Source organism: Brachyhypopomus gauderio, chromosome 1 (genome assembly GCF_052324685.1).
Source record: "Brachyhypopomus gauderio isolate BG-103 chromosome 1, BGAUD_0.2, whole genome shotgun sequence".
Taxonomy (NCBI): Eukaryota; Metazoa; Chordata; class Actinopteri; order Gymnotiformes; family Hypopomidae; genus Brachyhypopomus; species Brachyhypopomus gauderio.
Window position 1 is genome coordinate 14232639 of NC_135211.1, and position 20943 is coordinate 14253581.

At 47.5% G+C, this 20943-nt stretch overlaps 1 protein-coding gene across 1 annotated transcript in view; it reads right to left on the reverse strand.

The window, feature by feature from the left end:
• The window catches only part of LOC143509457 (neural-cadherin), a 150069-nt gene that overhangs the window by 1855 nt on the left and 127271 nt on the right, over positions 1-20943 (reverse strand). The window contains 8 exon segments of the mRNA XM_076998207.1: positions 1020-1174; positions 9089-9333; positions 10623-10803; positions 11676-11940; positions 15165-15331; positions 15693-15873; positions 17738-17861; positions 18421-18548. Of these exon segments, the coding sequence (XP_076854322.1) occupies positions 1020-1174; positions 9089-9333; positions 10623-10803; positions 11676-11940; positions 15165-15331; positions 15693-15873; positions 17738-17861; positions 18421-18548 (1446 nt within the window).

The following is a 20943-nucleotide window of genomic DNA, read 5'->3' on the forward strand; positions in this document are numbered from 1 at the left end:
GCTAGCTCTGACAGAGCCGGCAGACGTCGGAGTAAACAGACCAGGCGTCGACACGGTAAAACACCACTGGTGTCACACAGCAGACTACTTGTATTTTTATAAATGTAATGCAGCGTAATCACTACAGCATTAATCCAGTTCAGTCAAAACTGATTCCCCTGGTTGGTGTCAGGGTGCAAAGCGCCAGTAGGAAGGAATTGGAAGTCTCTGGAGGGTTAAGACGGCACATACGGAGACGACAGAGAACAGGCGTTAGGTGAGGGAGTGTGTGTGTGTGTGGAGTGGTGGGTGTGTGTGCGGTTATCGATTACCCCATGCTTGAGGATACATTGTATGCACTGAAGAGGATCATGTGTGTGATATAATCGTACCGCAGAACTTTACATAAAGTGGGACAACGTGTCGAACCCAACCACCTCAGCTTATACGAACAAACGTAAACAAGTCTTAACCAGCGCTTGCTGGTATCAGCCTGTTCATATCCTCCAAAGCGCTGGACTTGCCTTCTTTCTTCACACCGCTGGTCACCCCGAGATGGGGAACTTTTTTTTTTCTCCAGTATATATGCTTTCAGTAAAATGTCATGGGTAAAATGTCAAGCTGTCACACCATCTTGAAACATTCAGCTCACAGTTTCAAGATATTATGAAAACTGCTGATAGTGGGCTCTTAAAGGTTGCTGTGGAGACAGCCTTACACAGGCACCTCTGTTTGAATGACTGCCATGACAACCGTGGCCAGGCGTTTTGGCTTCCCGGATTGTGGGTTGTCATGGCGACCCAGAGCTCCATCTCAGTGTGCCTCTGTAGCGTTCAGGCTGTGTAGGGGTTCGGGCTGTGTTGATCCAGCCCCTTCCCCGCTCGCCTGCCGCCAAATACGGGGAAAAAAGGTGCATTTCATGCTCTCTTCTCATGTAAGACTTCAACTTCTGGTGTATATCCGGCACAAGTTAGGAGATATGGGAATGTGGAGATGGCTGGGCGTGGTGTGAAGAGCGGCAGGGGCCCTGTGCTTCTCACCTGGTCCTCCTCGCCCCCGCCCTCCTCGTCGTAGTTGAGCACGTTTTCACGGATGTCCTCCCAGCCGTCGTGGTGCGCCGACACGTGGTACACGCCCTCCTTCAGGCCCTTGTAGCTCCTCCAGCGTGTGTACAGGAAGATGCCCAGCAGGAGCACTGCGGACACAATCCAGCACTCTTAATCTCAGCGCCTGGCTCCGCCCACCTCCGCCTACGCACCCAACCCCATCCTGCCCCCCCCACACACACCCCGGTGAGCTCGTTACTAGACGGACCAGGTTAACAGGGCTGGGGGGACCTGACCTTGTTTCAAAGAATGCTTCACCGGACTGCTACCTTGAAGCTTATTAGAAACAGACAGAGAGAGGCAGTACTTGTTAACCTGTGCACGACGTGGCATTGCACCACAGATTAGGTGGTGATGTGTCAGAATATTGAGAACACCCAGTTTCTTCACACAGATGCTCAACACCAGCAGAGGACCATGTGGAGAGCTGTGGCTAAATCAATCCTCACTGGCAGCAAGCTACCCTTCAGAGTTATATAATTAGTATTATCTTCTATGACACTTTCCAAGCCTCTCCTCACAGTCTGGCCACCCTCCCAACAAAGCTTCTCTCTCTCTCTCTCTCTCTCTCTCTCTCTCTCTCTCTCTCCTATTTGTTTTCGCTTCGCTTCGATGCATCTCTCTCTGTATTTTCCTCTGCCTCTGACTCACTCTTGCTTTCTTTTCTCGTTTTCTCCCGTTCCACAGGGGGCTTCCTTCACGAAGCTGCCCTTGTCCCTCACACACGTCTGCTGCTTTTTCCTGGTCAGTGGGGACCGCGGGCCTCATGGGCCCAGATCTCGCGTGTTGACTAGCCGCTGCCTGGAAGTCCAGCACTCCACACCTCAAATAAGGAACGGTATATACAAGTCGTTCTCTACGGAGGAATCCGTCTGCTCTGTATGGGCGCTTTATGTAAGATTCGACGGAACTTCAGCTGTGGTTTAAGCTGAGCTCCAAGCAGCCTGCGGAGCATCCTGTGATCCTCAAGGCTGCACGGGGGAACGGGGGCCTTCAGTTCATAAAGGGGACACGGTGACAGGCGCGAGGGGAACGTGCAAGAACGGCATCAGCGAAAACACGCAATTAGTGTGTCAGTGCCTGACATCCCACAAACAGTCAGTGTGTTTGTATATTTGACAGGAAGCTAGGCAACAAAATTATAAATTTATACGTCTCACACACACACACACACAATCTCTTCTTTTCAGCAACCATGCTTCATAAAAGTGAACATCAAATATCAGTTTCCCTTACACATTTTCCATGCTGTGTTTGTGCCAAAGGGGTATGGCCTGAGCTTTTTTTACCACCATTTGCTCCCCTGATAGGTGCAAATGGGGATTCTGGCTCATATTCAGAGAAAACTCACAGTTTATAAACACAGCCGTGTGCATTAAAAGAGAAAGATGGAATGCAGCCTGTTAACTGAATCAGTTCTTAGATAGAAGACTTTTTCCTCCACACACACATTTAAAGAGTTTCTAGATTATTCGCTCTGTGCTGCCTTATCAAAGAGAACACAAATGGTTTTGGCAACATCGGAGTGGGCTTTGACGCGAGTGTGTTAACACACACATCCTGCTGGCTGTCGGCAGGCTTTGTCTGAGAGGGTGACAGGATGTTCAGTACACCATACGGAATGTGTTTAGGCATGCCTGTCCAACTCAAATGACACAGTGGGTCTAACTATAGAAAATATCACAGTTTCATACTTCTGGATGAATCAACAAACACACAACATAAATAAAGGGACTGAAAGGGATCAGGGAACTGAACAGATTTCATTTTAAGGTTTTTTTTAATTTTTTATACTGTCTCATGATGTCACCCAGTAATCCAAGTACATATGCAAACCAGCATGGCCACTGCTGGCCAACCACAGTATTATGACTAGGGTTACAAGAGTTTTCTGAGAGAATATGACCAAATTAAAAAGAAACTGAAAAGGAATGTTATCTGCTCTTATTAGTCTTTTAACAAAAGAATAGATGCCTTTTTTACTAAGACTTAAAAATAAACATCAAAGGATTGTTTGGAACAAATAAAAAGATTATTTTCAATCAGCAGGTTACATTTTTTCAATGCTACATGGTACTACATAGTGCTGGTATCAACACTCAGAAATGTAGCTTTTAAGTTGTGGGGAACGTGTGAAGTTCAGTAAGCTCTACTGAATGAGGGCCTCCTTGGGATATTAGGCTGCCGATCTTCTACAGCTTATGCCATCGATTGGCTGGCTAGAGATCCCGCCTCATGGAATTTTCCGGTAGCCCCTTAAACTGGCCAGGCATCAAATCAAAGTTTATTTGTCACATACATAGTCATATATGGTACAACCGGCAGTGAACTGCTACCGTCATAAGCAGTATGATCATAGACAAGGTTCTGCTTACACTACATATACATAAAGGTGACACGCATCGTTCACACACATACTAGAAACAAATATTCTTAGAGCAAACGTCTCTTGGATCAACGCAACAACAAAAGATCAACAAAAGTGTCTTTAGCGCAGTGATTAGAGAGAGAGAGAGGCTAGTGCTTGTACTGGCCAAGACCCAGTCAAAAAGTACAGGAACCATCAAACTGCAGGAGTTTTCTTTGTCCCTCACTCACTCACTCCCTCTCTCTCTCTCTCTCTCTTTCCATCTGTCTCTCCGAGTTCCATTGTCTTCATCACTATCTTTAAATAAGCTCCTACTCTCCAGGTGCCATCTCACACACCATCTCCCCTTCGTCTCCTTTGTTCTCGCTCCCTCTCTCACTCTGTCCTGACTGCTGTCTTTTCCTCCGAGTCCTTCGGTTCCTGTACCTCTACCTAAGCCTGTCTTCATCCTGCTCCCCATTTTGATCCCCTCTGTTCTCCGTGTCTGAGTTTGTCTGCTCTTTCTCCCTCTCTCTCTCGCTCACACACGCACACACACATTCACACACACACACAGGCTGTCTCTCCGTGCATGTTATCTGCTGCAGTCCTGGCTCTGTAAGCTAGCTGACTGTCTCTCTGAGGAGAATCATCTAGGCAAATCCTTTGAGAACTTTTAAGGCTCCAAATCTGGACCTGCACGATGCAACTGTGACATTTACTGGTGTGCCGACCCTAGTTAATCTACACACACGCACACACTCATACAGTATGTGCCACAGTCAAAGGATAAAAAGAATCATATGCTCTGCTAGATACTCTTTCACATATACCCCTCACCCCAACACACACACGCGTACGCACGCACGCACGCACACACACACACACACACACACACACACACAGAATCCACTCAGATGAAAAAAATAAAAATAAATCAGCTCACTGCTTCTAGACGGACCAGAGACTCCCACATTTATTGTGAAATAGCAATTTGGACTAAACATAAGGGATTAAAAATTATGGAATGTTTATTAGCTGGGCAAACTATGGATGGAGAGAGATACCTCTTGAGTATTGGTGCTCTCAAGGTTTCTTCCTTAATCTCATCCAGTGAGTTTTTTCTCAGTAGTGCTGCGTCTGGCTTGCTCATTAAGGACTCATACATTTGTAAAGCTGCATGGTGACAACTTGTGTTGTAAAAAGCGTTACTTAAATAAACTTGATTTGACTTGACTTGTCATGACTGAGGACACAGAGTCCTCCATTCTCACACTTAGGGGTTAATTAGGCAATACTGGCATCAAACACGGTTGCCATGGAGTCAGAGCATTATACCTTCTTAATGATGTTACTTAGCACGTTAGGGCAGCACTTAGACTTCCTGTTCCTGTGCCACCAGACATGAAGAAATGGAAATTGCTATTCAAAGGCATGATTAGAGCTGCATTAGCTAACTTTATCATGTTTACAATGTTTAGTTCTGGCTGTGATGACACCTGAACCAACTAATCAAAGCTTTCTGTACCATCTGAATATTTGAGGACGAACTAAACTAAATTTGAACTAAACTCTGAGGACGAACTAAACTAAATTTGAACTAAACTCTGATCTTCAGAAACAGATTATACATAGTAAAATATTATTTAAAATTTAAAGAAATATATATTTCAATACATTTGTTGTTGTAAATACATGAACTGCATTTGCATGTACAGTGTCCATACGTACACTGAAAGGTGCTTACTAATACTCATTATTATTATTACTATAATAGCAACAACAACAATAATATTAATTATTATTGTTACTATTATTGCTATTACTTATAACAGGTGTGCCCAACTCCAGCCAGGCCAACCAATCAATGGCCTATACATACAGGTGGAAAGATTTGCAGGACCCTCTGTTCTGTTACACAATGATCACTCCAACTGCTGCTTAACATACAGGCCATTTCCATCAAAGTCCATTCATTAAACCCTGATCCAGCCTCCAGAGTAGGGGAGGACTCTCAGAAGCATTACACAGCGTTAGTCACGCAGTGGCTTGTGAAACACTCCCACAATCTTTCCAGTGCGCCTGCAACGTTTTGAGCTGGAGCGCACGGGCACGACATTTGTGCGAGCTGCACCATTACTGGGTTAAAGCGCAGGAGAGGGGCTCAAACAGCAGGTCTGCACGGGTTTTTTCGGTTCCACTCTGCTCGTCATCCGCTCTGATGGGTTTTCGACGCTGGTGGCACGCACCCCCCCCCCAGTACTTTCAGAGCTATCTTAAGACAACACCCAACAAACGGCACGATGGGGGGGGGGGGCTGCACAGAGCGTCCGTATACCGCACCGTCTTTTAACACGCAAACGAGTCAATGCCACTGACCCCAACTTAAAGAGAGTATTTCATTCAGTGAAATTAGTGAAAAAAATGTGAGATGATGGGGGGGAGATACACTGGAAAATTATAAAGACAAATAATATGCGATTAAAATAAATTCCTCGGTTGGCGGAAAGTGTCACTGTAAATGAGACAAAGACTAAATGTGCATGTGGTCTTTCTTCTTTGATTTGAGCAAATGCAATTCACTACAGTGCACACTGTCATTATGTACATGGCAGTGAAAAAGAAAAGAAGAAGAAGAAATGTGACAAGACACAAATGAAATGAGACACCACAGAAGGATGAAGTTGGAGTGCACCCAGTTCAGTCTGAATAATGCAATAATCTATAGTAATCAGAATTATTCACGCCTTCACTTGGTCTCATGATGAGTTCTGCACTGATGTCAGGATTTGGTACAGTGTCACTGGGGATCTGAAGACAGTTGATTGGTTGAAGAACGTAGGCAGAGTCAACATGGCTTTGGGATTATTTGGGTTTGCTGTGAGAAAAGGACTGAAGACGACGAGCTTGTCTTCATAATCACTCTCTCCCTCATCAACTGGGAGGGTTGATCCCATCTCTGTGGCCCTGACTCTGTATAGGAGAAATCCTTGCCAAGACTAATTCATTTGAAAGCATCACACACACACACACACACGCACACACCAAGTGTTTCTTGTGCAGTGGGCACTTTTGATAGATTTATACAAAAAGATCCACTTCACCTTCAAAACACATCACCCTGAGGTGTTCCAGGAAAACACTCTATTGGTGATTTGACAATGAGTTTCAGGGTAAACTGCAATTCTGTTGGTGGTTTGTTCATGAATTATTCATTTTACATCACTATGTTGCTTCACTTCTCCAGAGCAGTGAAAGATGGACGTGTCCAGTCGAGAAGTGTGTCAGCATTTATGTAAGGGGTTTCCTAAAGTTAACCAGCAGGGGCATGGAGCCTCTCAACTGCTCAACTTCACATTACACAATTAAGTCAGCAGGGGTCCCACCACACACACACACACACACACACACACACACACACACACACACACACACACACACTAGCACTCAGACAGCATGAGGCCACTGATCAATTCATAACCTCCTAGAAACTTTAACCGCCACATGCGTGTCCAATCGCATCTTCTATGCTTGAGTCTCACATGCACATTACATGAAAATCAGCATGTCACTAAATATGCACTGGAAAACACTTTTCTACTTAAGCTGCTGAGCTAAGCATATTCAAAAGGTAATTCATTTAGAAAGTGTCCAGAAATGTAATTATTCGACGCCTTTTATAAAAAATGTGCTAAACTTTTACATAAGGCCATATTTCTGCATACCTGCCTTTGTTTTAGTAGCACCTGCCTAGACTTTTAGTACTCCGCAATAGACTTCCTGGAAGTCGGTATATTTCCTGTCTCTGGACCAGTTTATTGCTCACTTGACAAGTGCTACAGTAAATCCCCCTTGAATAAAGCTCCTCTTATCACCACTCAGAACCTCCCAGAATGCCGAGGGCCATGTGCCAAAGATGGCCTAAGGCAAGCTGGCAGAGCGGAGTAAAGGAGGACCACGCGCCCCACTAGCTGGTCAGTGTCACACACCGGTGCACATGTACACATGCTCACACACACACACACACACACACACACACACACACACACACACACACATATGCACATTGAGGGAGGGAGGGAGAGAGAGAGAGAGAGAGAGAGAAAGGATATCTCTGCTGTTTATTTAGGTCTCCTGACTTCTCTGTAAATAATAACTTCACTGAACAAATATCCTTTTATAGCTGTGTAGCGGTTCTATAAGGCCTTAAATTGTTCCTCCCTGTCCCACAGCAGTTTTGCTTTATCTGTGTTCTGCTGTGTGTCCATAGGATATTCCTGGTTGTCTCTAGTGCATAAGCTTTGTGTGTGTGTGTGTGTGTGTGTGTGTGGGGAGGAAAGGTAGATGTTTGTTATATATGAAAGGGAGAAGATATGTGGACCAATCAGAGACAGGATGGACATATGCTGTTAGCATGTCATGTTAAACCATTAACAGGAAAGAATAGACCTTCAGGGAGCTGTGCAGGAGCTCCTGTGTGTGTGGGCGAAATGTCAAGAGAGAGACAGCCGTTAGTTTTCTTGATGCTGCCCCTCGCCTCTTGGCATTTACAAGAAGACAGGAAAACAGGAAGGAAGAAGCAAACAGTCTGCGTTGTTGATGTGTGTGTGTGTGTGTGTGTGTGTGTGTGTGTGTGTGTGTGTGTGTGGGGGGGGGGGGGGGGGGGTAATCGAATTCCATCCGAAATCCTGGTGCATTGATCTTGATTGTTAATCCCGCTTGGGTAAACAGCTCATTGCTTGCCTACAAATCAAGTAATTAACAATTCCTACAGCTTGAACAACTTGAACAGCTGTGTGTGATGGAAGCCATAACAATGAAGTTAATCTGGAATGGAGGGGAAGTGATTATCTGGTTCATGTGTAGTGTAATCTGAGAGGGAGTTGAAACATCTCAGTTTCTTATTAACATATGATTCATATGACTGAGTAGTCATGGCTGAAACACGTGTTTTGACTTTGTCTGTGTGTGTGTGTGTGTGTGTGTGTGTGTGTGTGTGTGTGTGTGTGTGTGTGTGTGTGAAAGAGAGAGAGACAGAGAGAAAAGAGAGACCTATGGTGTTTTGAAATGAACTAGTTTTAATTTGTGGTTGAGCCATTGTATGTTCTTAGCAAAGAAAAAACTCTAACAGTTATATAATGCAGTAAAGTACATTGGACATCACTGCAGAGACCAGAACCGGAGCCCAAATCAGATGGGTAAACAGGTGCCTCTGGGTCCACCGATGTCAGTGTGAAACTCAGCAAGGACACATTTCAACCGTTAAAGCACATATTCATATTCGGAATATCAGAACAAGACAGACTTGTCAGGGTAAAAGTAACCATATGACAAATAGTTGGGATCATGTGACCATTATGACACTGACATGGAGAAGATGCCACAGGCCACATTCAGACAGTCAAATCAGATTTTTTTCTCATTCTGTCCCATCCACCACCTCCACCCCCCCCCCCCCATCAGAAAAACCCTAGTCAGACCTTTTCAATTCTAATCTGATGTATAGTTCTGTATACATAGATGGGGAACAGAGCCCTTTTTAATCACATTATCCTGTACCTAAAAATAAATCTGATTTACCAGCCCTCGCCATCAGAACACAGGTAGAGGGGTAAAACGTGCGGCGTGCGTGTGTGTTGGCGGAGGACGTAGCTACCTAGCAATGCCATGAAGCAGATGCATATGGCGAAGAGGGAGCTGAAGCTCAGGCCCACGTCGTCGCGGTACACGGCGAGTGTGAGCTCACACCGGCGGCCCCGGTAGCCCTCCGGGCAGTGGCAGGTGAACTTGGACGGCGACTGTGCCACACAGGTGCCCCGGTGACACGGGTGGCTGGCACACAGCGTGTACACGCAGTACTTGCCTGTGGCGTTGGCCTTGACCATGTGACCCGGCGGACACCTGAGATTGGAGGAGATGAAAAAGCGGACAGATGGGGTGGGAATTAGTGATCTCCGGAAATTACCAACAGGCGGACATTACTAACGACGAGTGTCGTAGGACATTAGGGTGATAAGTAGCTCATGTTTACTCAGACAAGAACAAATATGACTTTACTGGATTTTACTGGATTCATCACAAAATGAATTCATCCATGAATTCATCCATGTATTGAAGGGTTAACTAAACTTTTGCAAGTCAACATAAATATTTCAAACCTGTCAATCAAAACTGTCATATCTGAAATATTTACTTTTATGCATTACAGGGAATGACACAAAATATGTTCATATTTTCCTGAAATTATTTAAAGCCATACCATGTCAAGATGTGGTTACAAATTATTTTGACAGCCCTGTGCACAGTAAATAAACCTCTACAGTGTGTCTAATATGTAGCATGTCTGGACATGGTGGCGGTGGAAGACACTGGTATAATCTCTGCGGAGCAGATGGAACACTGAAGGTACTGAGAGATATTCCTATTGAAAATATGGCTAAATACCAGTAAAATGCTTGAAAAATGCTAAAATTGCACACACACGCATCCGTGCACACACACACACACACACACACACACACACACACACACACACACACACACACACACACGCATGCGTGCACACGATCCACTGAAATGCACAACCTGCCTGGACAGTAGCCCTCACTGTGAGTGATAAGTGGGAGAAGAAGGTATTCTAGAAGCAGATAAGAACACAGTTCCTCTGTTCTTCAACATGGACACACATGTAGAACATATACACTCACCCACACAGGTGCATGAACCAACAGGCAACCACCCACACACCCACCCACACATGGCTGTGCAACACAGACATACAAACATGCACACATATGTGCGCACACGCACGCATACACACACAGATATGCAACACAGACATAAAAGCATGCACAAACATGAACACATGCATGCACACACGCTCAGACTCAGACACACACACACACACACTCCATTTTAATGGTAAGTGGACAGCGCGGCGTCAACAGAGGCTCTGGTGCATCCAAAACCATTCAGTGCCATCCAAAACAGTCCAAATATCTGGACTTAATGCACTTGTGTGTGTGTGTGTGTGTGTGTGTGTGTGTGTGTGTGTGAATGGATGCGAGAGAGAGCGAGAGAGAGAGTATGCATGTTCATTTATACATGTGCATGAATGTGTGTTGGTCTAGCTGAGAGTGTGTGTACCTAGAAGACTATATGAAAGGTGTACAGTAGTGATCCATACACACCTGCACTCATGGACCCTCCACAGGTCCACACAGGTGAAGGGAGGTGAACACTGGTTCCTCCTGCACGAGTCGGACGAGCAGCCCAGCGTGACCCCCAGAGATCCCACCACCTTCACACCCTCGCCAGCCTGGTCCTCCAGGGGCAGGGAGCGGCCGTTCAACCTCAGGTCTCGCATGCAGCCTGGACGCACGCGAGCACACGCGAGAACACACACACACCAGCACACACACGCGAGCACACGCACAGCAAAACCAAAATGAAAATTACTCCTCACCTGATATTGTGCCTCATATTACAAACTTATTTACATATCTAAAATAAGATCTAAATGTTTCAAATGCAAAGTGTGGGAGTAGGAAAGGTCATATGAAGGTTTTTTTTTTTTTTTTTACCACAAAATGGTGATATTACAGACACTTTAATATGCTATTAACATAAAAACAATCGAAACCAGGTAAAAAGAGCTATTTTGTTAGTTTAATGCCTTTACAGTTAATTTACGAACATTCTCTGCATGTGCGCCCATCTGGTCACACCGAGCCCTGGACTGTGGAGAGAGCTGCCCCCTCATTAAGCCCCTGCGCTGGCGTGGGAGCCTGGAGCTAGTCTGGGGAAGAGCAGACAGCGCAAGTGCCAGCAGCACTCGTCTGTGTTTCCCCTCCTCCGGCTCCGTCCTTCCCATCAGCCATCACTCTGCCCACCGCCGCGCTACCCTCCGCCCCTCTCCCTGTACACCGAAGGTGCATTCTGCCCCATTATGTATTAATCGCCTCCATTAATCTTTCATTAGAGGCAATAGAATTGAGTGTAATCGACTAGGGGAAGGGGCTTAAAATATGAATTCATAACATGTTACAGATCCTTTATTGCACGGTGCCGGAGATCGCTCACTATGTAGAGCTGAGAGAAGCCTCCGTATTATATATCTCTAGTTCACAAAATGGCAGTCTAATTTGAAGCGGGCACACATGACTGAACACGGCTGCTAATAACGGAGCAGGACCTGCACCGCAGACATGTTGGAGTGTGTGGCGTCAGGAACTGGTGTCTACCTTGGAAGCTCCTGTTGTGTGCCAGGGGGAAGGAATTTCCCAGCGTTACCGCGGACGGGTCGATGACTATCTCCCGACTGCGGCCCGGCGAGCCTGTGACCTCTCGGCGCCCACCGCCACCATCTATGCGAAGGGTCACCTCATTGTCATGGCGATCCAGGTGCACCTCGTGCCATTCTCCGTTGTCCAGGCGGTGGGAGGGTGTGGTCAGGTTGAAGTCGCCATCACCCAGGTTGTAGAAAGCTGTCAACAAACCCTGAAAGATCTGACAGAAGGATAGATGGATGGACAGACAGACAGACAGACAGACAGACAGACAGACAGACAGACAGACAGACAGACAGATAGATAGATAGATAGATAGATAGATAGATAGATAGATAGATAGATAGATAGATAGATAGATAGATAGATAGATAGAGAGAGGGAGGGAGAGTGAGAAAGAGAGAGGTAGGAATCATTAATCACATTTAAATGTCTTCCACTGAGGAAATGTTTCTGTGGTTTTTACCTGTGGACAGTGCAGAGAAGAAATCAGCTTGATAAAAGAGAGAGTGAGAAGGTTCCTCACTCAGCAATGAACACACAGACATGCAGAAGCAAAGAGACAGACAGAAGACACCAGAGACGAGAGATGCAGGAAGACACTCTGAAAGCAGTGCTGAGCTCCGCCGGTCCAGGCGACTACGATCAGAGGTGGCGCTGATCTGATAAGACACCGCCCTACTCTAACAGAATAAAACATACCGCCCCTTTAACTGAAAACAGTGGGAATTTATCCACCCTGCCAATCTGAGCTGTGCCATGGACTATGACTGTGGTGACTGCAACTGTGGTAACTGTGACTGTGATGATTGACTGTGACTGGGACTGTAGTGACTGTGGTGACTGTGGTGACTGAGACTGGTGACTGTGTCCCTCCTCATGTCTGTCCACCTAAGACTCTTCTCAGCTCTCTTTCATTATGGCATGGAGAACAGACCAAACACCAGGTGTCTTCTTCTTCAGTTCAGTTTGTGTTCAAAACACAAATAGATCCAGTCATCTCTGGGTCTTTTAATAATACAGTCTTTCCAACTTCACAAGAGAAACTGCTGTGGTATTACTCATAAGGTAGCTATTGTTCATGACCAACAAAAAATGTAAATAATGTGTGTGTGTGTGTGTGTGTGTGTGTGTGTGTGTGTGTGTGTGTGTGTGTGTGTGCACTCTGTATGTGTGGCTCAACGCTCATTCCACTTTCAGATGCCTACCGCTTCAGTCCCAGTGAGCATAATTTAGCCGACCGCGTTTAGGACATGGGCCTCTCGTGGACCGCAGGAGTACACGTCAACATCGCAGCAGACCCAGGAAGCGTCTGCATTCTCTCACAAACAAAACAAGGTGCTAAAAAAAACATGGATGACCTTACTGAACTCTTCACCTCTCCTCACCCAGCTGTTCTCACATGCTCTAATCTGGTGAAGTCTCTCTCTCTCTCTCTCTCTCTCTCTCTCTCTCTCTCTCTCTCTCGCTGTCTGCCTGCCTCTCTCTCATGCTGTTAAGGAGGTGTGAGGAAACACACGTCTGTGTTTTTGTCAGCCTTCCCCTGGCCTTGGACCAGGCTATGGCACAGAGCATGTAACTTTCACGTCTGCTGTAAAACTACTTTTATTAGCAAAACTACTAGGCCTGTAGCATAAACTTCTGTTTATTTGTTTATCTGTTTCTCATCCAAGGTTGGATGTGCGTTCAAGGGGCACCTGATTACCCTGACGCTACGCGGCCTCTCCTGCCCGGGTGGAGAAGGTTTGATCTCCAGCCCTTGCACCAGCGAGCAGAACCCCCCCCCCCCCCCCCCCCCCCCCCCCAAGGGCAGCAGAGAAGCTCGGTGTCTCATGGAAATGTGATGCCGTGTAATGTATGTAAATGTGCATGCATATAAAAACTGGCTGCATTCTCAACATCACATGCTCCCATTTCGAATCCCTCTGAAAGAAGAAAACGTGAGACTTCGAGGGCAGCCTGACACGTGCGCTTCACGTGGTCTCTTTTCACCGCAGGAGGGTTATTTGCTGCGTTTTGGCTGAAGTGAGTATTTCCCTAACGGACTAGTTCTGCCGATTGATCTAACCTTTGGAGTTCAGCAAATGAAATAAAGAAAGAAAGAAAAATAAACAAAGGAAAAAAAGATGCAGTTTTGCAGACAAAGTAGAACAAAGAATAGCGAACGGCGAAGAACCTCAGGGTTCATGCGCAAGCCCCTCTGACGCCAACTCATGGACCCAGACTAGAACCCAGCTCCATCTCAACACTTACAGCTCAGGCACCGCACAGACCCCCACCACTGATGGTGCGGGACCCTCCTACACGTGGCCAGTGCTAGTTAAACTCCACCTGACAGTGATTAACGCCACAGAGCTGTGCTAGAAGGAGCGTCGTAGCCTCTGTGGCTTAACACGACAGATCAGCGAGCGATAAGCAGGCAGCAGCACATCACGTCAATTAGCGCTGTTGCCAGGGTAATTGACGCCGGAGCGACGGGGGAGGGGCTTCTTCGCTCAGGTATGATGCGAGCAGCATCGGCTACCATGGTGCCCTTAATGAAAGGGAGAAAGGAGACGTGGGGTCTCCACCTAGTTCACATTGCGCATGTAATGAAACCCAGAGCCTGCCATCGGAGTGCCTTTACCATATCTCACCGCCTGCTGGAAAACCCATCCTAATACGCCTGGCAAATGAATCAAAACAGATTTACATGAGTCAGAGGGGGAGAGAGAATGAGGGGGAGGAAGACACTGGAAAGGAGAGAGAGAAAGAGAGAGAGTCAAAATGGACAGGAAGGCTGAATTACACAGATGAATCAGCAGTCAGCCAAACACACTGTCTCGAGGCAGGTGATGAAAAACACCGAAACAACATGCATCACCTAACGAATGATGGCGCGGAAGGGGCGGGGCCTGCAGTTGGGGGGGAGGGGCAGAAGCGCTTCGTCACTGGAGAGTGCAGAGAGAGCGGGCAGTGTTTACAGCTCACCGAGCACCACTGCTCAAACACTGCACAGATGTCATTGGCTAACTAAGGTGTGGAGGGGAGGGGTTAGGGGCCACTTAGACAATCCAGGCCAGACATGAGCGGACTAGCTAATCTGACGTCTGCAGCCCAGTCATGGAGCTTTTTATGAGGCACTGATGAGGTAGAGCGATGAAACGGTAACAGGACAGAGCGAATGAGAGAGAGGAGAGAAGAGAGAAAGAGGGCAGAGCAGGAAAAGGGGGAACAAAAGATGTGATTTCATCCTGCTGTAACAGAAGGAGCTCCACCAAACGTGTAAGACATGAGGCCGGGAGTTCAGCTTGAGAAACAGTAAGAAACAGAAAGAAACGTCTCTCAGAAGAGTGACGGGAGTGTGAGAAAGACTCAGATTGAGAAAGAGAGACTGAGAGAGTGGAAGAGAAAGACACACACACACACACACACACACACACACACACACAATCCAGTCCTCACCTCAAGTCGGAGGTACTCGCTCTGCAGGGCTGACACGAGGCTGAAGATGGAACTACTGTGCTTGCGGGTTCGGATCAGGACCTGCACCTGTGTGTACCTGGCGGGGAGTGGCCCGGCGAGCTGGTACTGCACGTGGCTCCTCCCATCGAACGAATACTCCGGGAGCTCTGCCGAACACACACACACACACACACACACACACACACACACACACGACCTGACTGCTGAATGCCTGAGGAACCTGAAGAACCCAGAGAGACTTAGGAGAGAGCCATGCTGTTCCCAAAATGTTACGTAAACACAACCTGCTGCACGTAGCATCAGCTGTCACACGTTCTCCCACAAACTGCAACACAGAGCCACTGGGTCCCCCCTCTTCCATGGACAAGGTATATGCATGCACTGCCATAGTGTGTGTAGTGTGTGTGTGTGTGTGTGTGTGTGTGTGTGTGTGTGTGTGTGTGTGTGTGTGTGTGTGTGTGTGTGTGTGTACACGCGGTTGTAGTTTTGGCTCTCAGGCTGGCCTACCTTGCTCGCACTGGTGTCCCGCATAGCCGGCAATGCACTGGCAGCTGAATGAGCCCCACTCGCCGTGACAGCGCCCCCTGGTGCCGCAGGAGGGGAAGCCCATGTTCACACAGCTGCTGTCTGTCATCAGGCACCCGGGAGTGCTGCCAGACGCGTCTGCTGGAGAGCCCAGGTCATAGACCTGAGGAAGAGACACACGCATTGGTGTATGTGTGTGTGTGTGTGTGTGTGTGTGTGTGGGGGGGGGGGTAGTGGAGTCAAGAGGGCACAGAGACAGAGCCATGGCCAGGTGTCCGGGCTGATTTAAGAAGCCGAGTGTGAAGCCTTGAATGGGGAAGAAAGGCGACAGAATAAATTCCCTCCGTCCCAATTAAGGCCTCGCCATCATGCCGCCATGGCCAGCCAGGTGTCCGTGCGGCCGGTGGGCGTGGCCTCGGGCCGGCGAGATGAACGGACGTGGCAGCTGGGTCTGCCGTCTAGACGCTCTGCAGCCGAGGGGGGGGGTGGGGGTGGGGGGGGAGGGGGGGGGGGGAGTGGGGCACGTCTGGGTTCCGCAGCACAGGCGTGATAAGGCACAGGCAGAACTCAGCACAATCTCTACGGGCCACTTCTATTTGGGCACGACGTTATGTAATAAAAAGACTGCACAGCTTGTAAGGTTTATATGCTATCCGTGTGATTTCATAAGAATATGGCAGGAGAGAGAGAAAGGGAGTCAGAGAGAGAGAGAGGGAGGGAGAGAGAGAGAGAGAGAGAGAGAGAGAGAGAGAGAGAGAGAGAGAGAGATGGAGAACACGACGGAGAGAGTAAGAGACGTACTGGAGAGCACTGCTGAAGACAAAATGGAAAAAGGTGAATCAGAAATAGAAACTCAATTAAATGTCCTGTCCCGCCTCCTCCTTGCTGTAGTCTTTGACCCGTGCCCTGCTCGAGAGCCCTCCACGCATGGGTGAGCTCGCTGACGTCTTACACCAGCCACGGATCTCTGCACCCTGTATGAATAATGCATGGCATGGCAACCTGAGAGCAGCGTCTGGCCACTAGGGGCAGTGTCGTAGCGCCAGGGACCACCAGCATCCAGAGCTAGAGGTGTGCATGGAGCAAGGCACGCCCCCCTACCGTGGTGAGTCCACCGGGGTCAGGACGGCGCCGGGTGACCCTGATGGTAGTACACTCCCATCCCGGCCCAAACTCAACCACATGAGCACTGTGTGTGTTTGTAGAACTATGAAAAGGTGCGGGGCATGAAATATGCAGGTGGTCTAAAGCAAGCTGGGTAATGGCTAACAGCATCTGCTATCCAAACTGTATTGGGAATTGGTGTCATTCTCTGACAAAAGACCTTTGTTGAGTCTATATATGCAGTTTTGGGGAGTCATTTTCACTTCTTTGTTTAAACAGTGAAAATCCAATAAAATGTCTTTGCAAAGGGCAACTTCTTGTTTAATGCCTACAAGAGTGCACCGAATAGTCAAAAGTGCAGAGGCATTAAGGACAAACTTTTCTTTTGTTGCTAAAACTTTTTAGATTTCGCTTTCCCGGGTTGCTGTTTGGTGGAACAGAGGAGAGTCGCCTGTATTGTCCTGAGTTTGCGGGTTTGAGCGTCTGTGACGTCTCGGCCATCTGTGCGGTGCAGCTGTGGCCGGGGCGGTTAGCGCCTTCCTGTGAGCGCAGCGGGCTGCCCTACCCTGCACCGTGGGCAGCTGCTTGGCTCGACATGTCTTGGAGGGAAGGTGCTCAGAACACCTTCCCTGGATGTTGGCAGCTGTCATGTGACAGAGAAGAGCTAGCTAGCCACGCAGCGGCTAGAAAAGGGCGTAAGGACTGAAAGTGGATGGAAATTTTAATAAAATAAATAATTTAAAAAACCATATAAATGTAATACTAAATAAAACCTTCATAGCCATTTCATGTAGTTAACTCCAATGACATTCGATGAGTATAATTATTCTACTACACTGAATATTCCTTGTGACTGCACATTTGTTTTCTGATCTAAGTGTTTATGTATCTACCTCAGGTTTGATCATGTCATGGTGGCTCACCTTGCTGTCCACGACGAGGTTACGGACGCAGCCACTGAAGTGCTTGTGCTGGAGCTGAGGGTAGATGTAGGGAAGGTTCTCGTTCACGCCTCCCAGCTGGAGAACCTGGGTCACGTTCAGATGCCTGCAGACGCACGAGACGAATCTCACCGCTAACGAAGTGCGCCACTCGAGGGCCGCTTACAGTCTCCCGAAGGCGGCGCGGAGCGTTCTGGAGGTTATGGAGACCTCACTCCCATCTGGATGCACTCAATCCATCGCTCAACCCTTTAGCTCTCATCCCTAATGTGATTATCAGAAAATCAATGGGCCATTGCGTCAATACTTGACAGGGAAACATTAAATACTTTATCGATCGGCCGCCTCGCAGGGGAAAGGGCTGTTGTGCATTAGCGGGGCTGCGGTGGGGAAGAGCAACTCGGCTGCCATCAGAAACCTCAGGCGCTCGCCGTACATGCTGAGCGCCGTCTTCATCGCCTTGAGCAAGACACTGCAAGGGCTGCAGCGTGGAGCCCTCTCCCGCACACATCGGGCCGGCCCGAAGATGTGATGAGACGCGCCGACTGAGCTGTTGTTTCAGGACGCTGATGGTTAGGGGCTCACAGACCCTCGAACTGGGGGAGGCGCGTGGAGATTGGACCACCTGACACATCGCAGCAAGAAATGGAGGCAAAATGATTTACCTGTCCAGGTTCGGTGTGACCCCCGTGACCTCACAAGAGGTGTGGTCTTCAGTAGTCAGCCAGCTTCCCACACCCTCCATCTCCATAACCGTGGCCCCAGTGCAGTGGTCCAGTGTGAAACGCACATCCTAGGATATATAACACACACACACACACACACACACACACACACACACACACACACACACACACACACACACACACACACACACACACAGCCATGAATTACAACAGTAAGCTTAAGTATAGTTCCAATTTACACTTGACCATGGGTTCATACCCTTCGTGTACCTCAGCAGGAAGCTCTTCAGAGAAAAACTTTAGAGTCCTTTAAAACAGATTCATTTCCCAAGCCAAAGCAGGTCAGATCCACTACACTCACAGAAGACACTGGGTGAACTCCAGCTTCATCTACATACTGTCTGAAGAGTTTTAAAAAACAAACAAACAAAAAAATCCCCCTGCAATATCAGAGACACAAATCCTTTCACACCTCACATGCACCTTGGACTGTCAGCCTGTAACAATCACAATTAAAACCCAGCACACAGCAATCAGGCGGAGGCACGGAACCACAGCGCTCCAGCACGGAACCACAGCGTTCCAGCACGGAACCACGGTGCTCCAGCACAGAACCATGGCGTTCAAGCACGGAACCACGGAGATTCAACACAGAACCACGGCGTTCCAGCACGGAACCACAGCATTCCAGCACGGAACCACGGCGTTCCAGAAACAGCTTGCGGGACCGGAAAGCCAAGGGAAGAAGCCAAATTGGATATGAAGGTGATACATCGGTGCTTTATCATGGGTTGGGGGTGCAGCACTGAGTGACTGCACTACACAACACAGGAGGTGGGGGGGGGGGGTGTTAGGTGAGGGTGGGCACATTTCAATGTCCATCTCCAAATACAGGCAGACTCCAGGCATAATCTCCACCTCTCTTCCTTCATTCTGCTGTACATTCATATCATGTCAAAAGTTTGTTTTTTCAAAACTTTTTTGTCCATCTTCTCAGCAACACCAAATAACATTTGGAAATACTGACAGAAGCGGTATATGCTATATATAGTTTTTTGAATGGATTAATATATATATTTTAAGAATGATTAAAGAATTACTGTAACTGTTGCAATTAATTATGTGTCAAACTGGCTGGTGTGTAACATTAAGGGTCCAAGCACTGTAGGTGCTGTAATGTTATTGTATGTGTTAGGGGTTTTACCCTCTCATTATTACTATTCCTCTGCTAAAACCAACTGTCTAGACCATGAGTCATAGATACATGAACCTTGGTCAACTGGTTGGATGTCTGGCAAGCTATACCCACAATACAGATTAGGCTGAGAAAGCTATAGGAGGTGCTTTAGTGCTCCCTAACATGTTGTGGTCCATAATTCCTACACTGTCATACATACACATTTCCCAGTGATTACAGTACTATTCTACAAAAAAGCCTCAAAAGTGATTAATCTCTGCTCACCTAAATTGAGATAATTTGCATATTATACAAAAATTGCTATTTTTGAGAGCAAACTAGTTCTAGGTTTTTCAATAGAACTACACAAATCTGGCTTGCAGACATTAGGAAGAGTGAAGTGAATAATTCCTGAATAAAAAAAAAAACCTGGATGTCAATCAAAAACGGAGTTGTACCTTCCACTGCTAATACTATACATACAGCATGCGCAGTCATATCAGAATATTATGAGCACTCCTGGCTTGAAACTCGTCACAGATGCCACATATAAAGTGAGCACACCATTCAGTGTAAGAAGAGTGCAAAATAATCATTGTGGGCAACAGACATGATTTGATGTCCAGTAGGGCAGGAAAAAGGGTTCCAGACAAAGGGTGAAAGCACCTGGGAAAACGCTAACATCATGGAATGTTCTAGAGCCGCTGTAGTGAAGGAGTAGAAAAAATGGACTTCTCACACACTTAGTGCCTTTCATCAACATAACGTTGGTGCTACTGAGGGGAACAAAAGCTCTGGTGGATGGTACAGAGCAACCGACATACCACAGGGGGGCCAGTTGACCTCTGAAAATGAACACAGGAGCAACGAGGAAAGTCTCAGGGGTCACCACCGAGTCAACACACTTACTCCTGAATCCTCCTTAGATCGTGACTCCATGTTTGTGGCGCGTAAAAGTGAAAGTCTCCCTCGATGATCTTGGGCCACCAAAGCCACTGCAGTCTCGGAACGCCTACAGGTTGGTGGCAGTCCTAGCAGATAATGTGCACCCACACGTGTTGATATCCTACCATGATTGAAATGACAGGATTATGCTCCACCTCACAAGGGCGGTGCAAGTAGTTTCAGGAGCAGCACACTGACTTTGGCGTCCTTCCCTCGCCTAACTTGTGCAATCTGGGAACACTACGATTGCCAGGTTCACTGTACTGACCCACAGCCACACAATCTGAGGGACCTCGGTGCTCTGCGGCAGTTGGAGTGGTGCCTCTTGATACATTCTGTCACCTAGTACAATCCAAGCCACATCTCAATAGTGTCCTCCA